The sequence below is a fragment of the Micromesistius poutassou genome (genome assembly GCF_964030765.1).
Source record: "Micromesistius poutassou genome assembly, chromosome: 24".
Lineage (NCBI taxonomy): Eukaryota > Metazoa > Chordata > Actinopteri > Gadiformes > Gadidae > Micromesistius > Micromesistius poutassou.
The window spans coordinates 512,227-528,416 of record NC_140294.1 but is presented as its reverse complement, the minus strand read 5'-3'; the positions used below and the strand labels follow the sequence as shown (position 1 = coordinate 528,416).

The following is a 16,190-nucleotide window of genomic DNA, read 5'->3' as shown; positions in this document are numbered from 1 at the left end:
CCAGGGGGTAGAGACCCAGGTAGAGACCCAGGGGGTAGAGACCCAGGTAGAGACCCAGGGGGTAGAGACCCAGGTAGAGACCCAGGGGGTAGAGACCCAGGGGGTAGAGACCCAGGGGGTAGAGACTCAGGTACAGACCCAGGTACAGACCCAGGGGGTAGAGACCCAGGTACAGACCCAGGGGGTACAGACCCAGGTACAGACCCAGGGGGTAGAGACCCAGGTAGCGACCCAGGTACAGACCCAGGTACAGACCCAGGGGGTACAGACCCACGGGGTAGAGACCCAGGTACAGACCCAGGGCGTAGAGACCCAGGGGGTAGAGACCCAGGGGGTAGAGACCCAGGGGGTAGAGACCCAGGTACAGACCCAGGTACAGACCCAGGGGGTACAGACCCAGGTACAGACCCAGGTACAGACCCAGGGGGTACAGACCCAGGTACAGACCCAGGTACAGACCCAGGGGGTACAGACCCAGGTACAGACCCAGGGGGTAGAGACCTTCCTTCTGTACTTGAAAACTTTCCTAAACCAGAAATGCTTTTTGTGTCTCTCTCTCTCAGAACGCTATGAACCTCCCCCCTGACAAGGTACGGCTGCTGCGTTGCTACGACAACGAGAAGAAGTGGGAGCTCATCTGTGACCAGGTAGGAAGAGGTCATGACCCCGGACCCTCTTATGACCGGTATGGTCAGGGGTCAGGGGTTATGCTATATGTTATTATATTGTTATTATAGCTGTTGTATATCATGTGCTATATTGTGTATAACATATATACTTGTGTGTATGATGTCTATAACATGTGTGTTATGTAAGGGATAATGTATAGAACGCCGGTCATTATCGGGAAATAAGCCCAGACGAACCGGACACCGACGCGAAGCAGAGGTGTCTTGCTTCGACCTGAATGGGCTTATTTTAGATAATGACCGGCGACGTTATATACATTATCCCCCTTATTACACGGTTACTTGCCAAAACGAAAAAATAACTTCACACGGTGTGTCTTTTTACAATTACCATTCGTAGTGTTGATCAGCAGAGAAATAGCCCGCCAAAGTACTACTTGCGGAGTGATACCAAAGACGTGAAAAAAATCGGCTTTCCTTGACAGCGGTCATTATGTGCTTAGCAACGGTCATTATTGAAAAATAATTCACCACCGGAAGTCGGGACGGCCCATGCAAGTGAACGGAGCGTTCCACAGCACTGAGAAGAGCCGTGTCGTAATGTGTGTTGTGTTGTGTGTATAACGTGTGTGGTTGTGTGTTTTGTTAGGAGCGTTTCCAGGTGAAGAACCCTCCTCACACCTACATCCACAGGCTGCACAGCTTCCTGGACCCGGCCGTCACCCGCAAGGTGAGCTCACTGCAGGGCTCCAGCAGTCCTACTGGGTTATAGAACCTCTGGTCTAACAGTCCTACTGGGTTATAGAACCTCTGGTCTAACAGTCCTACTGGGTTATAGAACCTCTGGTCTAACAGTCCTACTGGGTTATAGAACCTCTGGTCTAACAGTCCTACTGGGTTATAGAACCTCTGGTCTAACAGTCCTACTGGGTTATAGAACCTCTGGTCTAACAGTCCTACTGGGTTATAGAACCTCTGGTCTAACAGTCCTACTGGGTTATAGGCAGTCCTACTGGTTATAGAACCTCTGGTCTAACAGTCCTACTGGGTTATAGGCAGTCCTACTGGTTATAGAACCTCTGGTCCAGCAGTCCTACTGGGTTATAGAACCTCTGGTCCAGCAGTCCTACTGGGTCATAGAACCTCTGGTCCAGCAGTCCTACTGGGTTACAGCAGAGCTGTGATTGGTTGCAATGCAGTGCTGTGATTGGTTGTAATGCAGTGCTGTGATTGGTCTCTAGAAGTTCCGGAGGCGGGTCCAAGAGTCGACCCAGACCCTGAGAGAGCTGGAGATCTCCCTCCGCACAAACCACATAGGGTACCTGTCTGTCTCTCTACCTGTCTGTCTCCCTCTGCACAAACCACATAGGGTACCTGTCTGTCTCTCTACCTATCTGTCTCCCTCCACATATGTATGTATACTGTATATATACTCTATATCTATATTATATATATACTGTATATATATAAATATATATATATTATATATATACTGTGTATATATATATATATATATATATATATACACAGTATATATATACTGTATATATATATATATATATATGTGTGTCTGATCCAACAGCTGGGTCCGAGAGTTCCTGAACGAGGAGAACCAGGGACTGAATGTTCTGGTGGAATACCTCTCCTTCGCCCAGTACGCCAACACGTAAGTACTTATACTACAGTACGCCAACACGTAAGTACTTATACTACAGTACGCCAACACGTAAGTACTTATACTACAGTACGCCAACACGTAAGTACTTATACTACAGTACGCCAACACGTAAGTACTTATACTACAGTACGCCAACACGTAAGTACTTATACTACAGTACGCCAACACGTAAGTACTTATACTACAGTACGCCAACATGTAAGTACTTATACTACAGTACGCCAACATGTAAGTACTTATACTACAGTATGCCAACACGTAAGTACTTATACTACAGTACGCCAACACATAAGTACTTATACTACAGTACGCCAACACGTAAGTACTTATACTACAGTACGCCAACACGTAAGTACTTATACTACAGTACGACAACATGTAAGTACTTATACTACAGTACGCCAACACGTAACTGTGAACTGGGTAAACTGGTTTATGAACTGGTGTGTGTGAACAGGTAAACTGGTTTATGAACTGGTGTGTGTGTGTGTGAACTGGGTAAACCGGTTTATGACCTGGTGTGTGTGTGTGTGTGTGTGTGTGTGTGCACTGGGTAAACCGGTCTATGACCTGGTGTGTGTGTGTGTGTGAACAGGTTTGACGGGGAGCAGTGCGAGGGGAGCAGCGAGGCCACGTCCGTCGACTCTCCCTGGAGTCGGTCCATCGAGGATCTCCATGACAACAACCTCCCCTCCCCCTCCTCCGGTCACAACATCCCCAGAGCATCACGCCTCTCTATCAGGTACACACACACACACACACATATATATAGTACGTATTACCTCTATGTATTAAGGTATATTGTGTCTATATAGTGTGTATTACCGCAATGTATTAAGGTATATTGTGTGTATATCGTGTGTAGTACCTCTATGTATTAACTTAAGGTATATTGTGTGTTTATAAAACGGGTGGCTTAAAACAAGCGATCTGATTGGTTCCTAACTGTTGTATAATGAGCGTAAACATAACAGCTATGACAGTTCCGTATCACACCGCGCCTAACTTTAACTGTTGTTTATTTATATATAAAAGCAATAGCATAGTTCACTGAAGCCTAAAAATATGTTGATTGATGGAGAGGGTGGAAATGTTGTAAAGCAATAGGCACACGGTGAGTCAACTGCTCGATATGCAACACACTGTGTGCTACAGTGTGTTGCATAGCAACCGCCGTACACTTTGCAGGCAGCCAGGAGGGACTACTTTTTTGTATTCGTTAAAAAAATGCTTTTCAGACTTTCTCGTTTTTTTCAAAATTGAGGGTGTCTATGACTTTCATTTCGAAATACATGTCTATGACTTACATTTCGAATCACTTCAGTCTGTGAAATGTTCTCATTATACCACAGTTAAGGGGGTCCCCGTTCCCTCCACTGCGTGTCGGGACGAACAACGCCCCTTAACTGAAGTATAATGAGCACATTCCACAGCCTGTCGTGATCTATTGCTTAAATATAGTGTGTAGTACCTCTATGTATTAAGGTATATTGTGTGTTTATAGTGTGTAGTACCTCTATGTATTAAGGTATATTGTGTGTGTATATAGTGTGTAGTACCGCTATGTATTAAGGTATTACTGTGTCTATATAGTGTGTAGTATGTATTAAGGTGTATTGTGTCTATATAGTGTGTAGTATGTATTAAGGTATTACTGTGTCTATATAGTGTGTAGTATGTATTAAGGTGTATTGTGTCTATATAGTGTGTAGTATGTATTAAGGTGTATTGTGTCTATATAGTGTGTAGTATGTATTAAGGTGTATTGTGTCTATATAGTGTGTAGTATGTATTAAGGTGTATTGTGTCTATATAGTGTGTAGTATGTATTAAGGTGTATTGTGTCTATATAGTGTGTAGTATGTATTAAGGTGTATTGTGTGTATCAGCTCCGCTCTAGTGACCCGCTCCAACACGCTGCCCAGCAGACGGACTCTGAAGAACTCTCGTCTCGTGTGTAAGAAGGACGACGTGCACGTGTGTGTGATGTGCCTCCGAGCTGTGATGAACTACCAGGTGAGACGCACACGCACGCACGCGCACGCACGCACGCACACACACCAACACACACACATACAGAGACACACACACACACACACACACACAAACATATCTAGAGCTTCCATCTTGTAACAAGTAACTGGTTCTTCTTCTGCTGTCTGTCTGTCTGACTGACTGACTGTCTCTCTCCCCGTACGTGTCTCAGTATGGCTTCAACATGGTCATGTCTCACCCCCATGCTGTGAATGAGATCGCCCTGAGTCTCAACAACAGAAACCCCAGGTAAACACACACACACACACACACACACACACTCTCACACAGGTGTATGTGTTACACCGGGGCTTCACCAACTCATATGTGTGTGAGCTGTGCGATGCTCTTGCGTTAATAATAACGTGACATTATAATCGTATTGTGGTGAACAGGACAGAGACTAACGCACAGCAGGACGTGTGGGAGAGTCAGTCACACACTGTCACACTGTGTCAGTCCCTCTCTACCATATCCCTGTATCCACGGCCTCTCTCCCATGGTCCTGTATCCATGGTCCTGTATCCATGGTCCTGTATCCATGGCCTCTATCCCATGGTCCTGTATCCATGGTCCTGTATCCATGGTCCTGTATCCACGGCCTCTCTCCCATGGTCCTGTATCCATGGTCCTGTATCCACGGCCTCTCTCCCATGGTCCTGTATCCATGGTCCTGTATCCACGGCCTCTCTCCCATGGTCCTGTATCCATGGTCCTGTATCCACGGCCTCTCTCCCATGGTCCTGTATCCATGGTCCTGTATCCACGGCCTCTCTCCCATGGTCCTGTATCCATGGTCCTGTATCCACGGCCTCTCTCCCATGGTCCTGTATCCATGGTCCTGTATCCACGGCCTCTCTCCCATGGTCCTGTATCCATGGTCCTGTATCCATGGCCTCTCTCCCATGGTCCTGTATCCATGGTCCTGTATTGAAGGTTTGCCAAGGTTGCCTACTTGTCTTCTTGTCTGTCTGTCTGTCGGACCGCAGGACTAAGGCCTTGGTCTTGGAATTGTTGGCTGCTGTCTGTCTGGTGAGGGGAGGCCATGAGATCATCCTGTCGGCCTTCGACAACTTTAAAACCGTAAGTCTGTCTCACTGAACTTTAAAACCGTAAGTCTGTCTCACTGAACTTTAAAACAGTAATTCTGTCTCACAATACAAAGTCTCTTATAATCCTATGCTTCATTATTCATAGGCTACTAAGTGTGTTGAATTCTATATCAATTGGTTGATTGGTTGATTGGTTCTCGCAGGTCTGCTCAGAGTCGATGCGTTTTGAAAAGCTGATGGAACATTTTAAGAACGAAGACGATAACATCGACTTCATGGTACGTATCTCTGGTCCAGGACCAGCGCTCTGTGATGGGAGCCCTGTGGTCTCTGGTCCAGGACCAGCGCTCTGTTTATGGGAGCCCTGTGGTCTCTGGTCCAGGACCAGTGCTCTGTTTATGGGAGCCCTGTGGTCTCTGGTGGTTGTGCTTGATGTTGTGGTTGTGTTGGTTGTTATGGTTGCGGTTGCTAGGTAGCCTGTATGCAGTTCATCAACATCGTGGTCCACTCCGTAGAGGACATGAACTTCAGAGTCCACCTGCAGTACGACTTCACCAAGCTGGCCCTCGACGACCACCTAGAGGTACACACACACACTCAGGCCCTCGACGACCACCTAGAGGTACACACACACACTCAGGCCCTCGACGACCACCTAGAGGTACACACACACACTCAGGCCCTCGGCGACCACCTAGAGGTACACACACACACTCAGGCCCTCGGCGACCACCTAGAGGTACACACACACTCAGGCCCTCGACGACCACCTAGAGGTACACACACACACTCAGGCCCTCGACGACCACCTAGAGGTACACACACACTCAGGCCCTCGACGAGCACCTAGAGGTACACACACACTCAGTCTTTATACCTGAGGTAGACTTCACCATCTGGTGTGTGTGTGTGTGTGTGTGTGCAGCGGCTGAGGACCACGGAGAGCGACCGGCTCCAGGTGCAGATCCAGGCGTACCTGGACAACGTGTTCGACGTGGGGGCGCTGCTGGAGGACGCAGAGACCAAGACGGCCGCACTGGAGAGGGTGGAGGAGCTGGAGGAGGGGCTTAACACGGTGAGACAGACAGGTAGACAGACAGACAGACAGACAGACGGGTAGAGGGTGGGGGAGCTGGAGGCGGGGCTTAACGCGGTGAAACAGACAGGTAGAGGGTGGAGGAGCTGGAGGCGGGGCTTAACGCGGTGAGACAGACAGACAGACAGACAGACAGACAGACAGGTAGAGGGTGGAGGAGCTGGAGGAGGGGCTTAACGCGGTGAGACAGACAGGTAGACAGACAGACAGACAGGTAGAGGGTGGAGGAGCTGGAGGAGGGGCTTAACGCGGTGAGACAGACAGGTAGACAGACAGACAGGTAGACAGACAGACAGACAGGTAGAGGGTGGAGGAGCTGGAGGAGGGGCTTAACGCGGTGAGACAGACAGGTAGACAGACAGACAGACAGGTAGAGGGTGGAGGAGCTGGAGGAGGGGCTTAACGTGGTGAGACAGACAGGTAGACAGACAGACAGATAGGTAGAGGGTGGAGGAGCTGGAGGAGGGGCTTAACGTGGTGAGACAGACAGGTAGAGGGACAGATATAAAGATAGACAGATGTCACCCTGATATCCCGTGTGTGTGTGTGTGTGTGTGTGTGTGTGTGTGTGTGTGTGTGTGTGTGTGTGTGTGTGTGTGTGTGTGTGTGTGTGTGTGTGTGTGTGTGTGTGTGTGTGCAGATGAGCGAGCGTCTCCTGGACGTGGAGAACGAGGCGATGGTGAAGATCGTGGAGCTGGAGAAGCAGCTGATGCAGACCAACAAGGAGCTGGACCAGGCCAGGGTGAGGCTAGCTCCACCTAGCTCCAAGCTAGGAGCTTATGCTAGTACTAACTCCACCTAGCTCCACCCTAGGAGGTGTATGCTAGGGCTAGCTCCACCTAGCTCCACGCTAGGAGCTTATGCTATCACTAGCCCCATGCTAGGAGCTTATGCTAGGGCTAGCTCCACGCTAGGAGCTTATCCTAGTGCTAGCTCCACGCTAACGCTAAGAGGTGTACGCTAGCGCTAACTCCCAGGTCTCTTCACGCTAGGAGGCGTATGCTAGCGCTAACTCCCAGGTCTCTTCATGCTAGGAGGCGTACGCTAGCGCTAACTCCCAGGTCTCTTCACGCTAGGAGGCATATGCTAGCGCTAACTCCCAGGTCTCGTCACGCTAGGAGGCGTATGCTAGCACTAACTCCCAGGTCTCTTCACGCTAGGAGGTGTACGCTAGCGCTAACTCCCAGGTCTCTTCACGCTAGGAGGTGTACGCTAGCGCTAACTCCCAGGTCTCTTCACGCTAGGAGGTGTACGCTAGCGCTAACTCCCAGGTGCACACGCTGCGCCGCATAGTGAGAGAGAAGGACCAGACCATCCGCAGACAGAGCCAGCTGACCGACCCACCAGGAGGCCCCGCTGCACACCAGCCAATGAGAGGAGAGGGGGACGGGGGCGTGGCCGACTCCGCCTGCCCCTCCCCTCCGCCGTGCCTCACCCTGTCATCAAGGTAGGGCTCTCAGACAGACAGACAGACAGACAGACAGACAGACAGACAGACAGAGAGTCCTAACCATGTCTTGTTGTTGGTTGGCTGCCTGCAGCCCGGAGCCGTCCTATCACAGCCTGGGAGCCGGTCTGGGAGAGGCTGAAGGCCTGCTGGCTCCGCCTCCACCTCCTCCGCCTCCTCCGCCTCCTCCTCCCGGTGGGTACCAGGGTGTAGTACCAGGGTGTGGTACCAGGGTGTGGTACCAGGGTGTAGTACCAGGGTGTGGTACCAGGGTGTGGTACCAGGGTGGAGCTCTGTCTCTCCGGACGTTCTCCACGACCAGCTATGAAGTCTCTCTCTCTCTCTCTCTCTCTCTCTCTCTCTCTCTCTCTCTCTCTCTCTCTCTCTCTCTCTCGCTCTCTCTCTCCTCCAGGGTCCATCGGGGCGTACCCTGCTCCTCCGGGGATGGCTCCACCTCCTCCTCCTCCTCCTCCTCCTCCTCCTCCTCCCTGCCGCAGCAGTGAGCTCTCCTGCTCCTCCCCCATGCCCCCCCCTCCCCCCCCTCCCCTCCCGGGCTGTGGGGGGGCCCCAACCGTCATCTTCAACTCCGGACTGGCAGGTATGGACCTGGTAACCCAGTCACTAGTAATACACCTGGTCACCTAGTCACTAGTAGGCTCTGGGCAATAAAACAATAAATGATAGTGATAGACTTTTGATCAATATCAATATAAAACATGTTCAATATATATCGATAAGAGACTGGACCACCGAATCTAGCAGAATTGTAAACAGGCTGTCACTAACATATGAATGTTGACATTCTGTTGGCAAAACCTTTCAAAATCAAAGTGGAAAAAAAATATATATAATAAAAGAGAATATGCGTTAATGCATCAATTTGTATTAAACATGTTAAAATAAGATTTTACGCGTAAACTTGCCCAGCCCTAAGTAACACACCTGGTCAATTGGTAACTAGTTATACAGCTGGTTTATAAACTAGTAATATACCTATGACTTTTATTGGAAAAATCTCTCTTTCTGTCTCTCTCTCTCTCTCTCTCTCTCTCTCTCTCTCTCTGTCTCTCTCTGTCTCCCTCTCTCTGTCTCTCTCTGTCTCTCTCTGTCTCCCTCTCTCTGTCTCTCTCTGTCTCTCTCACCATCAGAGGGTCCACTCAAGCTATTCTGTAAGTTTACTCCCTGTATTTAATCTACTATCTTAGTATTTATAATGCTATATATTACAATGTTTATATGTTTATTGTTATATATAGATATGTTTATTGTTGTATACATATATGTTTATTGTTATGTATATATATGTATGTTTATTGTTATAGATATATTTATGTTTATTGTTGTATAATGTATACCTCCAGCGGTGAAGATCAAGAAGCCAATCCAGACCAAGTTCCGGATGCCGGTCTTCAACTGGGTGGCCCTGAAGCCCAGTCAGATCAACGGCACCGTGTTCAACGACCTGGACGATGAGAAGGTCCTCCAGGTATAGAAAACACACATATATATATATAAACATATATATATACATATATATACATATGTATATATATATATACATACATACAAGGTCCTCCAGGTATAGAAAACAATGTGTGCTAAGCTAGTGCTAACAGCTGTTGTGAGCTAAGCTAGTGCTAACAGCTGCTGTGTGCTAAGCTAGTACTAACAGCTGCTGTGCTGCAGGAGCTGAACGTGGAGCAGTTTGAGGAGATGTTCAAGACCAAGGCGCAGGGCGCGGCCCCTGACCTGACACTGGCCCGCCACAAGGCCCCCCAGAAGGGCCCCAGCCGGGTGTCCCTGCTGGACGCCAACCGGGCCAAGAACCTGGCCATCACGCTGAGGAAGGCCGGGCAGAACTCCGACGTCATCTGCAGAGCAATCCAGACGTAAGACTGACTCTAGAGCCATCCAGACCTAAGACTGACTCTAGAGCCATCCAGACCTAAGACTGACTCTAGGTCCAGACCTAAGACTGACTCTAGGTCCAGACCTAAGACTGACTCTAGGTCCAGACCTAAGACTGACTCTAGAGCCATCCAGACCTAAGACTGACTCTAGAGCCATCCAGACCTAAGACTGACTCTAGAGCCATCCAGACCTAAGACTGACTCTAGAGCCATCCAGACCTAAGACTGACTCTAGAGCCATCCAGACCTAAGACTGACTCTAGGTCCAGACCTAAGACTGACTCTAGAGCCATCCAGACCTAAGACTGACTCTAGAGCCATCCAGACCTAAGACTGACTCTAGAGCCATCCAGACCTAAGACTGACTCTAGAGCCCAGACCTAAGACTGACTCTAGAGCCATCCAGACCTAAGACTGACTCTAGAGCCATCCAGACGTGCAGAAGGGTTAAGTACAGCAGGGTTAAGTGCAGTACGGTTAAGTGCAGTAGGGTTGAGTGCAGTAGGGTTAAGGGGCACAAGGGTTAAGGGGCACTAGGTTTAAGTGCAGTAGGGTTAAGGTGCACAAGGCTTAAGTGCAGTAGGATTAAGGTGCACAAGGCTTAAGTGCAGTAGGGTTAAGGTGTACTAGGGTTAAGTGCAGTAGGGTTAAGTGCACCAGGGTTAAGTGCAGTAGGGTTAAGGTGCACCAGGGTTAAGTGCAGTAGGGTTAAGTGCACCAGGGTTAAGTGGAGTAGGGCTAAGGTGCACCAGGGTTAATCGCAGTAGGGTTAAGTGGACCAGGGTAAAGTGCGGTAGGGCTAAGGTTGCGTTGTGTGCAGGTTTGACGTGCGGGCGGTGCGCGTGGACTTCGTGGAGTGCCTGATGCGGTTCCTGCCCACGGAGGGCGAGCTGAAGACCCTCCGTCAGTACGAGAGGGACCGGAAGCCCCTGGAGGCGCTCAGCGAGGAGGACCGCTTCATGATGCAGTTCAGCCGCATCGAGAGGCTCAACCAGCGCATGACCATCATCACCTTCACCGGAAACTACACCGACAACGTCGCCATGCTCACCCCCGTAAGACGCACAGCGCAGACGCACAACAGACACACAAGAGACACACAGCGTCACCGTGCTCACCCCCGTGAGACACACGTGACGGGGAGACGTTCACCTTCAGGGCGCTTCATCAGGGACGCTTTTACCCGGACCGACTTACAGTCAGTCCATTAGTCAGGAGAAAGAGAAACGGCAATATGTCTGTCTGTACAGTGAGGATGTTCATAGAACCAAGTGCCAAACACTAACAATCGCTAGGTTAACCCATTCCCCGTATACAACTCCTGGTATCCCGGTATACAACAGAGGACGTAAGGACGTACAACATACAATGTGTGAGGGGTGTTTTTAGGAGAGTCTTGAGTCAGATCAACAGACTGGTAAACAGACAGACTGGTTAACAGACAGACAGGTAAATATAGTATAGAGAGACAGACTGGTAAACAGACGGACAGACAGACAGACAGTAAACAATGTGTTTCTCTTCCAGCAACTTCATGCCATCATCGCTGCGTCCGTCTCCATCAAGTCCTCTCAGAAACTCAAGAAGATCCTGGAGGTACGCTTCACATTATTGGATCTAGGTCAGGCTTTTCTAGATCCGGCTGTTCTAGATCAAGCTGTTCTAGATTAGCATGTTCCAGATTAGACTGTTCTAGATTAGACTGTTCCAGATTAGGCTGTTCTAGATTAGACTTTTCCAGATTAGGATGTTCTAGATTAGGTTGTTCTAGATTAGACTTTTTCCAGATTAGGCTGTTCTAGATTAGGTTGTTCCAGATTAGGTTGTTCCAGATTAGGCTGTTCTATATTAAGATGTTCTAGATTAGACTGTTCCAGATTAGGCTGTTCTATATTAAGATGTTCCAGATTAGGCTGTTCTAGATTAGGTTGTTCCAGATTAGGCTGTTCCAGATTAGGCTGTTCTATATTAAGATGTTCTAGATTTGGCTGTTTATTATTCCTAAATATAATGCAATGTATGTTTTCCAGATAGAACGAGATTATTCTGTGGTTTAGTAGATTTGGATTATTATGTTTTTTAAATAGATAACAGTATTAGGTGTGTGTGTTACAGATAAAAACATTTTTTTGTGTGTTACAGGTTATTTTGGCGTTGGGAAATTACATGAACAGCAGCAAACGTGGGGCGGTCTACGGATTCAAACTCCAGTGTTTAGACCTGGTAACGTACACACACATACACACACACACACACACACACACACACACACACACACACACACACACACACACACACACACACACACACACACACACTCATTCATCATTATATACGTAAGGGATCATGTATAGAATGCTGGTCATTATCGGGAAATAAACCCAAACAGGGCGAACCGGTCACCGACGTGAAGCGGAGGTGTCTTGCTTCGCCCTGAAGGGACTTATTTTCGATAATGACTGGCGACGTTCTTTACATTATCCCGCTTATTACACGGCTACTTGCCAAAACGAAAAAAATAGTGTCTTTTTACAATTTATTTGTTACCAGCATTCGTTGTGTTGATTGGCAGAGAAATAAATAGTATGTCCGTGTGTGTGTGTGTGTGTGTGTGTGTGTGTGTGTGTGTGTGTGTGTGTGTGTGTGTGTGTGTGTGTGTGTGTGTGTGTGTGCAGCTGCTGGACACCAAGTCCACAGACAGGAAGCAGACTCTGCTCCACTACCTGGCCGGGCTGGTGAGGGACAAGTACCCAGGAGTGGCCCTGTTCTACAACGAGCTGCACTACATCGACAAGGCTGCTAACGGTACCACACACACACACACACACACACACACCGTGTAACAGGCTGCTAACGCTACCACATAGACACACCATGTAACAGGCTGCTAACGCTACCACATAGACACACCGTGTAACAGGCTGCTAACGCTACCACATAGACACACCATGTAACAGGCTGCTAACGCTACCACATAGACACACCGTGTAACAGGCTGCTAATGCTACCACATAGACACACCATGTAACAGGCTGCTAACGCTACCACATAGACACACCATGTAACAGGCTGCTAACGCTAGCATCACATAGACACACCAGTGTATAGTGTATTCAGTGTATATAGTCTATACAGTGGCTATAGTGTATATAGTCTATACAGTGTATACAGTGTATATAGTCTATACAGTGTATTCAGTGTGTATAATGGTTCTATACCGCGCAGTGTCTCTGGACAACGTGCTGAGCGACGTGAGGGAGATGCAGCGGGGGATGGAGCTGACCTGGAGGGAGTTCAGCGTCCACGGCCACAACCCCACCCTGAAGGACTTCATCAGCCGCCACGAGGCCCGCCTCACCAAGCTGCAGGAGGACGCCCGCATCGCACAGGTGCTGCACGCACACTGCACACTGCACACACACACACACACACTGCAGACACACACTGCACAGGGAGTGCACACACACACTGCACGCACACTGCAGGCACACACTGCATGCACACACTGCACACACACACACACACACACACACACACACACAGTGTACACACACTGCAGATACACACTGCATGCATACACTGCACACACACACACACACACACACTGCAGATACACACTGCAGGCACACACTGCAGATACACACTGCAGGCACACACTGCAGACACACTGCAGAGGCACCCTACAGACACACACACACACACACTGATACCTTTCATGCACCTTTCATGTATCCACTGTTTTCTCGGCTGTGTGTGTGTGTGTGTGTGTGTGTGTGTAGGATGCCTTCGAGGACGTGGTCAAGTTTTTCGGTGAGAGCTCCAAGACCGCCCCCCCCTCCGTCTTCTTCCCCGTCTTCGTCCGCTTCATCAAGGCCTACAGGGTAGGATCAATAACCAATAATCAATAACCCCTCATGATATATCACATCAACTAATCATTGATCAACCATCATATGTTATACCATGCTATGCTAAGCTATGATGTATGCTATACCATGCTATGCTATGTTATGCTAAGCTATGATTTATGTTCACACATTCCAATAAGGGTTCATTAAATAACCATTTGTTAACATTGGTTAATGCAGTATAATCACATAACTCTGTTAACGAAGGCATTCACTGATACATTATTTAACAGGTTAACCCTGAGCCAAAGCTAACCCCCAGCCCTGTGCTAATGCTATATAATAGCATACATTATTGCATGCAATAATGTACACAAATGAATGGTTAATAAATGTGTCCTTATTGTAAAATGTGACTTGTTGCTATGTGATGCTAGACATGCTATAACACTCTAGGCCTCGCTGTAACACACTAGGCGTTGCTATAATTAGACGAGCTATGCTATTACTAGGGTTGCCAACTCCCAGAGTTTCAAATAAGGGACATCTCTTGATCGAGATTGTTGATGGGGGGGGGGGGCAGACGAGATTGTTGACGGGGGAGGGGGGGGACGGATATGCGCGATCGCGTGCAGACGAGATTGTTGACGGGGGGGGTGGGAGGGGGGTTTATGCGCGATCGCGGGCAGACGCGTTCACGCGATTACGACCCCAAAATACGGGACAAAGTGCGTCCCGTATCAGTTCATTACGGGACAGGTCTTTTAGTTGCCAAATACGGAACGATCCCGTATTTTACGGGACGGTTGGCAACCCTAGCTATTACACACTAGGCCTTGCTGTAACAGGATAGGCCTCGTTATAACAGGCTAGGCTATGCTATAAGAAGCTATAACACGCTAGGTCGTTCAATAATGAGCGTGGCCATGTTGCAGCTGGCTGAGGAGGAGAACGAGCAGAGGAGGAGGCAGGAGCTGATGCTGCAGGAGAAACTGGAGCAGGAGGAGCAGCAGCAGGAGCAGCAGGAGACCAAGGTAAGATTCACCCTAACCCTACTAACCCTAACCCGTCTAACCCTAACCCGTCTAACCCTGACCCTAACCCGTCTAACCCTAACCCGTCTAACCCTAACCCGTCTAACCCTAACCCGTCTAACCCTAACCCGTCTAACCCTAACCCTACTAACCCTAACCCGTCTAACCCTGACCCTAACCCGTCTAACCCTAACCCGTCTAACCCTAACCCGTCTAACCCTAACCCGTCTAACCCTGACCCTAACCCGTCTAACCCTAACCTGTCTAACCCTAACCCGTCTAACCCTAACCCGTCTAACCCTAACCCGTCTAACCCTGACCCTAACCCGTCTAACCCTAACCTGTCTAACCCTAACCCGTCTAACCCTAACCCGTCTCGTTAGTCCCCCGGTGTTAACGAGGTGTGTGCTCGTTAGTCCCCCCGGTGTTAACGAGGTGTGTGCTCGTTAGTCTCCCCGGTGTTAACGAGGTGTGTGCTTGTTAGTCCCCCAGCCACCGGGGGAAGCGGCAGCAGAAGGATCTGATCTCTGAGCTCCGGAAGAAGCAGGGAGGGAAGGACGGACGGCACGTCTACGAGGGGACGGACGGGGCCATCGAGGACATCATCACAGGTACACACACACACAACACCACACACAAAGACCACACACACACCTCACACAAACACCACACACACAAATACCACACACAAACACACCACACCTCACACACACTGCCCATACACAGCACATCGCACACACACACACACACACCCTCAGCTGGCCTGTGTCGCTGTGCTCTGATTGGCTGTTCCGTCCACAGTGCTGAAGACCGTCCCGTTCACGGCCCGCTCGGCCAAACGCAGCTCCCGCTTCTTCTGTGAGCCCGCCCACTCCACCGAGGACCACTACTGACCACGCCCACAAACTACTGACCCCGCCCACTCCAAGGAACACTACTGACCCCGCCCACAAACTACTGACCCCGCCCACTCCAAGGACCACTACTGACCCCGCCCACTCCAAGGACCACTACTGACCCCGCCCACAAACTACTGACCCCGCCCACTCCACCGAGGACCACTACTGACCCCGCCCACTCCAAGGACCACTACTGACCCCGCCCACAAACTACTGACCCCGCCCACTCCAAGGACCACTACTGACCATGCCCACAAACTACTGACCCCGCCCACTCCAAGGACCACTACTGACCACGCCCACAAACTACTGACCCCGCCCACTCCAAGGACCACTACTGACCCCGCCCACTCCAAGGAACACTACTGACCCCGCCCACAAACTACTGACCCCGCCCACTCCAAGGACCACTACTGACCATGCCCACAAACTACTGACCCCGCCCACTCCAAGGACCACTACTGACCACGCCCACAAACTACTGACCCCGCCCACTCCAAGGACCACTACTGACCCCGCCCACAAACTACTGACCCCGCCCACTCCACCGAGGAGCACTACTG

General features: G+C 49.6%; 1 protein-coding gene across 1 annotated transcript in view; it reads left to right on the top strand.

The window, feature by feature from the left end:
* The window catches only part of LOC311369602 (formin-like protein 2), a gene marked incomplete at both ends in the record, with an annotated part of 17,028 nt that extends 1,407 nt beyond the window's left edge, over nt 1–15,621 (top strand). Inside the window, 27 exons of the mRNA XM_084487814.1 lie at nt 564–647; nt 1,279–1,359; nt 1,871–1,947; nt 2,212–2,295; nt 2,903–3,049; nt 4,197–4,323; nt 4,514–4,590; nt 5,331–5,424; nt 5,597–5,671; nt 5,866–5,976; nt 6,319–6,468; nt 7,130–7,231; nt 7,734–7,936; nt 8,031–8,131; nt 8,349–8,534; nt 9,085–9,105; nt 9,298–9,422; nt 9,623–9,825; nt 10,667–10,901; nt 11,374–11,442; nt 11,989–12,069; nt 12,522–12,651; nt 13,072–13,235; nt 13,626–13,727; nt 14,630–14,728; nt 15,213–15,339; nt 15,530–15,621. Of these exons, the coding sequence (XP_084343940.1) occupies nt 564–647; nt 1,279–1,359; nt 1,871–1,947; nt 2,212–2,295; nt 2,903–3,049; nt 4,197–4,323; nt 4,514–4,590; nt 5,331–5,424; nt 5,597–5,671; nt 5,866–5,976; nt 6,319–6,468; nt 7,130–7,231; nt 7,734–7,936; nt 8,031–8,131; nt 8,349–8,534; nt 9,085–9,105; nt 9,298–9,422; nt 9,623–9,825; nt 10,667–10,901; nt 11,374–11,442; nt 11,989–12,069; nt 12,522–12,651; nt 13,072–13,235; nt 13,626–13,727; nt 14,630–14,728; nt 15,213–15,339; nt 15,530–15,621 (3,147 nt within the window). The remainder of the gene's footprint in view (nt 1–563; nt 648–1,278; nt 1,360–1,870; nt 1,948–2,211; nt 2,296–2,902; nt 3,050–4,196; nt 4,324–4,513; nt 4,591–5,330; nt 5,425–5,596; nt 5,672–5,865; nt 5,977–6,318; nt 6,469–7,129; nt 7,232–7,733; nt 7,937–8,030; nt 8,132–8,348; nt 8,535–9,084; nt 9,106–9,297; nt 9,423–9,622; nt 9,826–10,666; nt 10,902–11,373; nt 11,443–11,988; nt 12,070–12,521; nt 12,652–13,071; nt 13,236–13,625; nt 13,728–14,629; nt 14,729–15,212; nt 15,340–15,529) is intronic.
* Nucleotides 15,622–16,190: the final 569 nt, after the last annotated feature.